General features: G+C 44.8%; 1 protein-coding gene across 1 annotated transcript in view; it reads left to right on the forward strand.

Moving 5' to 3' along the window:
- LOC138030850 (uncharacterized) overlaps positions 1-9,333 on the forward strand; it is a 14,294-nt gene extending 4,961 nt beyond the window's left edge. Inside the window, exons 3-4 of the mRNA XM_068878715.1 lie at positions 587-772; positions 8,999-9,333. Of these exons, the coding sequence (XP_068734816.1) occupies positions 587-772; positions 8,999-9,333 (521 nt within the window). The remainder of the gene's footprint in view (positions 1-586; positions 773-8,998) is intronic.
- The last annotated feature ends 1,319 nt before the right edge of the window (positions 9,334-10,652 follow it).

A 10,652-nucleotide genomic window follows, 5' to 3' on the forward strand; every position in this document is an offset into this window, starting at 1 on the left:
ATTTAATTTTTTCAAAAATTATATTTTACATTTCACGGGTTTTTTTTTTGTACAATTCTTAATTGTTAATAGGGGTATTTTATTTGAAGGAATTTAAACTATCCTAGGGTAAAGGTGTGTTGTTTTTAGTGTTTGTAAATAAGCTTAATTCTATTTCGGTTTATAAGAAAACCAAACCAAATAATTGAAGCGGCTGATCTGCATTCAGTATTCCAAAGAAAGCTTACCTTAATATCCTGACATTCCTCGCGAAGCTTTGGTAAAGGTAAACGTTGATGGTACTGCTGTGATGAGTACTTCCATTGGCAAATTTTGTAGTATCAATAATAATTATATATAGATAACCTTTATTTCTGTTTTGTACAACAAATGGCAATTATACTTGAAGTTACAGGTCCATCTGTATGGTAAACTTTCGCCACTAGTACTGCTAAAATTTATAATTACTTGTGATTTCTTTGCTCCGTTGGAGTGATCAAACGGTGGTAGTTTATTATAACTGGAAAATTTCTGTTAACTGTTTGTGCATCCCACTATAACGCCCTTAAGCGTCTTGTTTGGTAATAAACTAATTGTTATTTTTCAGAGGTGTGGCAAAAAATCAACGGAGATACAGTTTGCTTTGAACCTAAGGATAATCAATACGGTACCTTCAACATGACTAAAACTGGAAATGTAAAGGCCATGAAGCTCGTGCACAGAAGCGGATCCATCAAATGTCATAGACGGAACCGTGATTCCTACTGGGGCTGCGCGAACACCGACACCTATTGTAGCGTCAGGCTCACGGCGGCTGTTGAAGAACCAAAGTTCACGAACTAAACAACTTCTCGCGATGAACGTAGCGAGCGGGAATGCTTTACTAGTCGAGTAAAGTCAAGAATCACAGGTTGACACTGATTGTTGGTGATTCAATTGACGATAATCGAATGTAAACTGAAAGACAATGCGAAATTATACAAAATAATTACTAAATATTTGCGGATTACCAAGATAAAAAATGATCAAGAAAGTGAAAGAGGAGTACACATTCAAATCATAGTTCAACGAGGACAAGCTAACAAGCAGCTAAACTACGAATAAACAAGCAAAATAGACAAAAATTGAGACTAATCAAATCAAGGTACTCGTACGAAGTCGAATAGCATATGAAAAGAAACATAGATAACGGCGAAGACAAACTACCATTTAAAAACTACGAACACGTGGTTACATTTTAGCACTGCTTACGGAAGTGCAATGACGAGTGAAGCATAAAGCAGGAGAATGAAACCAAAATACTGGAAATGTCTACAAACACAAAAGGGAACTAAATGTATTTTGAATTTAATGCTCGAAGAAACAAAGGCTTGGGCGGTGTCACGTGCTTGACTTGAATTCCACACGTGGAGGGGTCCACGTAGTATTTGCACTAGAAAAACTATTGTCCGAGACAAGTGCTTAAACAACAAAGGTATTAAAGTAATTGCACTTACACATCGGTTCCCGCTTGAACTCAAGGGCCAAGGGTGAGTTAATGAACTTCCATTACTATTGAAGGCGCTCCAATCAAGGTAAAAACTAACGAGGACTAAAGGCTAGTGGCAAGATGCCGCTATTTGTACTAAATATTTCAACGGGTGGCTAATGACGTAACACTAGATAATTAAAATAAGCGAATCAGAAAGAATCACTTGTAATCACTACGGAAATAGATGAGTCTCGTTCTGGGGTCCTTTACATGGCTCCCCTGAAATATTTATATTTCACTAATTACTGCTTATATAACTGTAACTAAGAATGTTCGGTGTTCATGACGTCACTGTGTATAATCGTGAGTCAGCGCTCACAGTTCATCCTCAGTGGTAGGCTCCTCGGCCGGGACTTTCCCGGTCTCTACTCGCATGCTGATGCTAGGAGCACCAGTTTCTGAACGGGTCTTTCCAGGTAGCGCATTTCACCAGTTCTCTTGCCTTTACTGTCCAGGCAGCTGTCCGCAAGAGCCACCTGCACTTTGCGCACTTGTCCATCTCCGCTTGGGTACACGGCGACGACACGGGCGAGCTGCCACATGCTACGAGCTGTGTTGTCATCCTTCACGAGGACAATATCGTTGATGGTCAGGTTCCTGCGAGATCGCGACCACTTCTGACGCTCTTGCAAGCTTAGGAGGAACTCCTTCCGCCAACGCGACCAGAATTCATTGGCCAAGTGTTGTACACGTCTCCAACGCTTGCGTGCGTATATGTCGGCTGGCTCGAAGGTTCCAGGAGGTGCTAGCAGTACCTTGGACTTCATGGTTAACAGGTGGTTAGGGGTGAGTGGTGCTGGCGAGTCCGGATCAGGTAGCTGGTTGACGGTTAGAGGTCGACTGTTGACTATCGATTCTACTTCACACATCAATGTCCGTAGGGACTCGTCGTCGAGCTGGCTTCCATTACTTGCCAGGAGAGAGAACAGGACGGAGCGGACAGTTCGAATTTGTCTCTCCCAAACTCCGCCCATGTGGCTAGCTGCCGGCACGTTCATCTTAAAGTCGATCCAATCGCAATGCGATCTTTGGAGCTCCACTTTAACGCGGTTGTGGTCCATTTCTGCAAGAGCTTCTTTAAGCTCTCTCCGAGCTCCTACGAAATTCGTTCCTTGGTCGCAGCGTATTTGACGTACGGGTCCTCTGCGGCTGAGGAAACGCCTTAATGCGTTCAGGAAGGAATCCGTTTCTAACGAGGTTGCAGTTTCCAAGTGTATTGCTCTTGAAGCCATGCAGGTGAATAAGACGCCGTAGCGCTTAATCTCCTTTCTGTTTTCTTTAATTGTGAACGGTCCGAAGTAGTCGACCGCGCAGTATGTAAATGGCGGGTGGCATTCAAGGCGGTCCTCTGGTAGATCGGACATTTTCTGTTCGACCACTGGGGCGCGGAGTTTGCGACACTTGAAACATGACCCGATCGTGCTGTTTACTGCAGATATACCTCCGATGACCCAGTAGCCATTGGCGCGTACTTCGTTAAGAGTGATTCCTTTCCCTTGATGGCCAGCATGCTCGTGGAAGTGTCTGACAATGAGAGATGATACGTGGCTACCCCTGGGGAGGATCACTGGATGCTTAATGGGTGGTGGCAATTCTGCATTCTTTAATCGACCGCCTACTCGTAGGGTGCCCTCGTTGTCGATGAACGGGTCCAGCTTGTAAATAGCACTGTGGAACTTAAGGTTTTCTTTATTTCCTTCGCCTTGGGTTTGCTTGTTTCGTTTCAATGTGTCAATCTCTTCTCGGAATGCACTTGCTTGAAACGAACGAATAATGAGAGCTCCAGCAGCCTCTAAATCGTGGACACTAACTTCACAAGTTTCTTCTTTGGCCTTGTTTACACGATTTTTCAACTTTTTCACGTACTTGATGCAGATCGCTACTGCGCGCTTTGCTCTGAACCAATCAGAGAATCGCTCTATCCTTCTAGAGATGTCAGGGTAGCGTGTTTCCGTGGTTCTTGTTGCCATTGCCGCTGACCTTTTAACTTCTGGGTCATCAGGTCGGACGTCGTGGCTGTGGTCAACCTTGTCGCAGTTTGACCACTCGTTCTCTTTCTTCCATAAGAATGTTGGTCCAAGGAGCCATCGGGAATCTTGCAGCTCTCGCGCTTTCATTCCTCGAGACGCTTCGTCAGCGGGGTTATCTTGTGACTCCACGTGCTTCCACTGAGTGGCGCTGGTGCTGTCTTGAATCTCTTGGACTCGGTTCGATACGAATACGTGGAAACGCCTGCTCTCGTTGCTGATGTAGCCCAGAACCACTTTACTATCGGTCCAGAAGAAGTTTTGATCGACTGGGTAATCGAGCTCTCGGTGAATCTGCTCGCTTACCCTGACGGAGCACACGGCTGCAGTTAGCTCTAGGCGAGGTATAGTCACCGGCTTAAGGGGGGCCACTCTGGACTTGCCCATTACGAAGGCGCAGTGAATGCGTCCGTCTTCGTTTACAAGACGCAAATAGCTACACTGTCCGTAACCCTCCATGCTTGCATCTGAGAAATGATGCAACTCCGTTCTGATCACACGATCAAAGTTATCAGGTTTGAAACACCGCGGGATCGATATGCTCTCCAGCTGCATCAGTTCTGTTCGCCATCTTTGCCACTTGGCTTTGATTTCGTCGGGGATGGGATCGTCCCAGTTTAGGTCCTGTCGACACAGCTCCTGTAGGATGGTCTTGCCTTGTAGGAGGAGTGGGGAAACAAAACCCAGAGGATCGAAGATAGAACTGATGGTGGATAAGATGCCTCGCCTGGTACACGGTTTGTCCTGGAGAACGATTCGGAACTGAAAACAGTCCGTCTCGACGCACCACTGAACTCCGAGCGTACGTTCCAGGGGAAGTGAGTCGAGGTCCAGGTCTATATCCCTTACGCCATCTGCTCTGTCGGACTCTGGAATTTCCTTTAACACCTCTTTGCTATTTGACACAAACTTGTGCAGATTGAAACTGCCTTTGTCGCACATCACCTTTGTGTTCTTAATGAGTTTGACTGCTTCTTGAACTGTGGCTACGGACTTTAAACCGTCGTCCACGTAGAAGTCATTTCTCAGAAAGTTCGCGGCAGTCACACCAAATTCAGCTTCGTGGTCGTCAGCCGTAGATTTTAGCGCGAAATTTGCGCAGCCAGGGGAGGATGTGGCTCCAAATAGGTGGACTGTCATCCTGTACTGTTGTGGTTCTTTCGCTGTATCGCCGTTCGGCCACCAGAGAAAACGCAGCAAGTCCCTATGTTCTTCGTTGACTCGCACCTGATGAAACATGCCCTCAATGTCGCAGCAGAAGGCGACTGGCTCTTGTCGAAATCTTGTCAGCACTCCCACCAGGTTGTTCGTCAGGTCTGGTCCTTGTAGCAGGTTTTTGTTCAGAGACTGATTCTGGTAAGTCGCGGCGCAATCGAAAACGGCTCTAAACTTCTTCTTCTTTGGATGATACAATCCATGATGTGGTATGTACCATATGTTTTTCTTGGCTCTGTTGGTCGCGTTTTCGGTTGGTACTGCTTCGGCGTAGCCTTTGTTGATAACTTCGCTCATGAACTTAACATAATCTTCTCGATATTGCTCGTCGCTAGCAAATCGTTTCTTTAACTGGTTCAGCCGTCGAAGCGCTACTTCTTTGTTGTCTGGGAGGCCTATGGCTTCGTCTCTGAGTGGAAGAGGGAGTTCATAGTGACCATCGTCAGTTCGGTGAATACCATCTTTGACTATTTTTAGGAATTTTCGGTCGTCCATTGAGAGACTCTTGGCGGGCGCGCCTTTGTGCTCTGCGAAATCCTGTTCAAACATCTTCACTATTGCAGTGACGTTGATGAGTTCCTTCGTCGGCTCGTTTAGCACGAAGTTTATTCCTTTATCAGCAGTATCACGTGCGATCTCTTTAGCTACGATCCTGTTGCAGGTGACTACGCTGTCTTCATCCGTTTTGGTATCAGGGGGATTGGCCGGTCCAACTATACACCATCCAAGGAGAGTTCGTACTGCATAGGGGTCTTCACTTCTTCCAGCCACAATTTCTCTTGGCTTGATTGCCTTAGGGCAATTAGAACCAATAAGCACGCCAACATTAAGGCTCTCGTTGAGAGGCGAGATCTTTTCTTTAATTTTTCTCAGATGAGGCCACTTGTCTGCTATCTCTGGAGTGGGGATCTGATCTTTCCTCGATGGAATTGAATCTCTGGAGTATGCTTTTGGTAGATCAACTTTAGCGCGCCTGTCGGGGCGCTCAACGACCAATCCGTCGACTCGAGATACTGGGACAACTTCACGACCATGCATGGTGCATAAGTTGAGGCTAGTACTAACTCCATCAATGCCGATCTCGCTCTTTAATTTGTTCGTTATAAACGTTGTGTCGCTCGCATCGTCCAAAAGCGCATACGTTTTGACTTCGTTGCTAGGGTTGTCTTTGTGGTACAGGACGACTGGCACAATCCGGCACGTGGTAGCAGAGCTCAACACACCAGCAGAGCTGTTAACAGTGCTAGTAGCATTTGAGTGTGCGGACTCATCGGCGGGGGGTGGCTGTGGCTGTTCTGTGGGACCTCGTGGCGGTCCAGTACTTGGTGATTGCTTTGGTGTGGTTCCATGCAGTAGGGTGTGGTGTTGCTTGCTGCATTTATCGCAGGTCGACCTGGATCTGCACTCTGATGATACGTGATTGGTTTTGAAACAGCTGAAACACAGGTGCAATTTCTTTAACATTTCAAGCCTTTCGTCCGCTGTGGCTCTATTGAAAGTGGCACACTTCGCTATGAAGTGTTTATCCTCACAGATGGGGCAGGGTGGTAGACGTACTCTTGTGGGCGGTTGCTGTTTCTGTTCGCTTCCCTTTGCAAGATTGGCGGACGTAGCGAACGACTGGCTGGGATCAGGCCCACCTTGAGGCTTGGTTTTTGAGAGCCGGTTGTTGTCTCTGGCAGGGCCGTTCTTCTTTCGCTCCCTTTTCAACACGTCGGGTGAAAATATAGGGTCGTTAGCAAGCTCTGCTTCTTGTTTGACAAAGTTCGCAAAGTCTTTGAATCCAACGAGTTTTTTATCCTTTACTTGAACTTCGTGTGCGAATCTACACCATTTAACACCTGAGTACGATGGGAGCTTAGCAGAAATGGACTGTAGAATCTGCGTGGAATCTAGCTCAGACATTGACTTCATGGATTTCATGGCCTCTTCACATCGGATTAGGAAATCAGAAAACTCTCGCAATCCCTTGCTATCACCTTCATTGATTTGACGCCAATTTCTAAGCCTTTTCTTGTAATCTTCTGAGACTACCACAGGGTTCCCAAAACGCTGGTCGAGTAACTTTCGTGCCTCGGTATATGCAGTGTCAGAGTTGGTTGCTAAGAAACCTTTAATCGCTTCGTTTGCTTTCCCGCTCGTGTACTTTTCGAGAAAGAATAGCTTGTCTTTTTCGGCGGAAACGTTTGCTGCGATGATACTGTCAAATGCTGTCACAAAGGCGGGGTATTCAAAAGAATCACCGGAAAATGATGGCGGCTCTTTGACAGGAAGATGAAAAGTTTTTTTGCTGGTTAATCAAGAGCGAACTCAATTCAGTTTGTCGAGCTTGAAGACTAATTAGTTGGTTTAAGGCGAGATTCGTGTTTGAAAATTGTTCACCATTCTGAGTGCTTGTTTGTGTACGAAGGGCTTCCGGCGACGCTTTCGGAACAAAGGGAGGGCTTTTGGGATTCGTTTCGCTTTTGGCGGTTTCCGGAACTGTTGTCTCGTCGGGTGACCACTTGAACCTTTCGTCTCGTGTGGTTTCCCTTTTAATGTGAACGACTGGTTTGGATTCTTCATCTAAAATCCCTCTAAGTGCGTTCTCTTCTGCTTTGGCCAGAGCATACTGCTTTTCTAATCGGATGCGATCAAGTTCGGTCTCCCTTTCAAGAAATTCCATTTCTATTTTTGCTTTCGCGGCTTTCGCAGCGGCGTCGGCTCTTGCTAAGGAAACGGAACGTAGGGAGGACTTACGAGAGGAAGATTTTGATGTGACAGATCGCCTAGATTTCGCGGCACTTGATCTGGATTCGGCGTACGATGCTCTCTGAAGAGACTGAATACGTTCGCAAATTCTCATTCTATGTTCTGTAAATTCACGGTCTCTGACGTCAAACCACCGGTATGAGTTTTCCCTTTCCGATTCGGTCTCGAGTAATTCGTCAAGGGCTTGATGAGCTTCGTTAAAGTTATCTTTTAATTTATCTAGCTGATCGCGGCCAGCTTCCAAGTCGTTCAATGTTATTTCTGCTGTATCACATAGCCTTATTACCGATTGAGTCTTGTTTACTAAGCTTCTAAAGGCACTTTCTCTGTTTTTGCGCCTTGTGTCCTTAAGGAACTCTTTTCCCTTTTCGGTAAATTTTTGTTTTCGGCGAGCGGGAAAGGAACCCTTCAATCCTATCTCTGATCTCGCGGTCGGCACTCCCTCAGCGAGGTTTTCATTGTTATAAGAAAGGCCTTCCGGTGCGGATACAACACTCATATTTGTTTCTATTGTTAGCTCCACAGTGTTCAATTATCAATGGCAGGCTTTGAGTAGCGTTGCGATGTTTTACTGTAGCGTCAGGCTCACGGCGACTGTTGAAGAGCCAAAGGTCACGAACTAAACAACTTGTCGCGATGAACGTAGCGAGCGGGAATGCTTTACTAGTCGAGTAAAGTCAGGAATCACGGGTTGACACTGATTGTTGGTGATTTAATTGACGATAATCGAATGTAAACTGAAAGACAATGCGAAATTATACAAAATAATTACTAAATATTTGCGGATTACCAAGATAACAAATGATCACGAAAGTGTAAGAGGAGTACACATTCCAATCATAGTTTAACGAGGACAAGCTAACAAGCAGCTAAACTACGAATAAACAAGCAAAATAGACAAAAATTGAGACTAATCAAATCAAGGTACTCGTACGAAGTCGAATAGCATATGAAAAGAAACATAGATAACGGCGAAGACAAACTACCATTTAAAAACTACGAACACGTGGTTACATTTTAGCACTGCTTACGGAAGTGCAATGACGAGTGAAGCATAAAGCAGGAGAATGAAACCAAAATACTGGAAATGTCTACAAACACAAAAGGGAACTAAATGTATTTTGAATTTAATGCTCGAAGAAACAAAGGCTTGGGCGGTGTCACGTGCTTGACTTGAATTCCACACGTGGAGGGGTCCACGTAGTATTTGCACTAGAAAAACTATTGTCCGAGACAAGTGCTTAAACAACAAAGGTATTAAAGTAATTGCACTTACACATCGGTTCCCGCTTGAACTCAAGGGCCAAGGGTGAGTTAATGAACTTCCATTACTATTGAAGGCGCTCCAATCAAGGTAAAAACTAACGAGGACTAAAGGCTAGTGGCAAGATGCCGCTATTTGTACTAAATATTTCAACTGGTGGCTAATGACGTAACACTAGATAATTAAAATAAGCGAATCAGAAAGAATCACTTGTAATCACTACGGAAATAGATGAGTCTCGTTCTGGGGTCCTTTACACCTATGAAAGCAACGAAGTTATGACGGTCATCACAGATGCCAACAAAAATGCTCTTCTGCCAGCATGGGAAGACTTTAAAAAGTTCAATAACAATACTGAGCATCCGTGCGACCAAAAAAAGCACTTCTACGTTCTTGAAGGAATTAATCAAGGATCATCAGAGCTTGTTCTAAACATCCATTCCAATCCAATACGTTTGTTGAAGAACCAGGAATTGCAGATATGGTATGGACAGGACTGGAAAGATTGTTCGGAGGGTGAAAACAGTGGCGCTACTTGTGTTGATATATTTGCCTGGTACATGTGAAAATAAAACCTAAGTTTGCAGTATCGACATGATTACACGTAACACGAGAATTTTATACCATAAAACTCATTTGTAGAAATCTATACGCTTTATTTTCACATGTGAAAAAGCCTATGCAGCCAATCAGAATGGCGTACAACTGTTTCACGAGTGGAACGATAGCTTTAAAGTATTTCCGAGCCAATGAGAATCGTGCATCGTTTGCATTCATTTGGATTCTTTTATTAGCGGCGCCTCTCTCGCCTCTCCTCGCCTTTTTTCCTCTTCCTCCTCCTTGCGTTAAGAAAACTATTGCAATGAAAAGTCTCGTCTTACGTGTATTAAACAGCTCACGTCAAAGGAAGTGCTTTGAATGGGGTTATATTCATTCGTTGTTTGTGTTTTCACGGACTTGACACTACACAAAAGGTCTCCACACTAATTTCACGTAAGACTTCTTGATCCCTGGATCTTGCAGCAACTACTCCAGTAACAAATCTCTACGCACAACTAACTGACAACAACAACTGCTTCAATATATACTAAGAGTTCTAAATATAGCTAATTACATCTTACACGTGTGTTACTAAATATAGACATCACACCATTCTAGAATTTTCCATGACTTTCACCGGCAAGTAAGCATGACTCAGCAGTCTTCATGTAATCTGGAATGTTCTGGAAACTGGCTCAACATCAACACTTACAACACAGGTAACCCAGGCTCACTGTGTGCGTCACGTAGGTATTAAAATATAGAGAACATATGAGGCGAAGTTTAGGTCTGAAAATTTGCTAGAAAATGGTAATAAAAATCGATAAAACTTATCATGTGGTGAGCTGTTGTTGTCTTTAATACGTACACGAAGTTTCGGGGAAAATGGTCCCCGTTCACCTTCCTTCATAATATAGTGACAAGGTAGGAGACGGAAGCCAGCGTCGGGACTCCGATCGACCCAAAACAAGCACGATTTTTTCCGCGAAAATCAAATCCAGTCGCTAAATAAACACGCCAGGTTCGTGGAATAGGAATTTCTCTAAACCATGAATCCACTGATGCATCTCCAGGTAGCAACGCGGAGCCACCAGACTCCGTAAAACTTGTAAGTTAACCTGCTAAAATGGCGGCCAGAAAGCGTGGTACTCACGAAGTGCCCAATTCAAAGTGGCACTGAACTCTGGACGCCTGGTGACGAGTATAATAAGTCTCCCTCGAGGGAGGGGAGTCCCAAATTGCTCAGTGAGTTTTGTTTGGGACTTCCCTCCCTCCAAAACTTATTATACTCGTCACCAGGCGTCCAGAGTTCAGTGCCACTTTGAATTGGGCACTTCGTGAGTAC

Source organism: Montipora capricornis, chromosome 13 (genome assembly GCF_036669925.1).
Source record: "Montipora capricornis isolate CH-2021 chromosome 13, ASM3666992v2, whole genome shotgun sequence".
Classification (NCBI taxonomy): Eukaryota; Metazoa; Cnidaria; class Anthozoa; order Scleractinia; family Acroporidae; genus Montipora; species Montipora capricornis.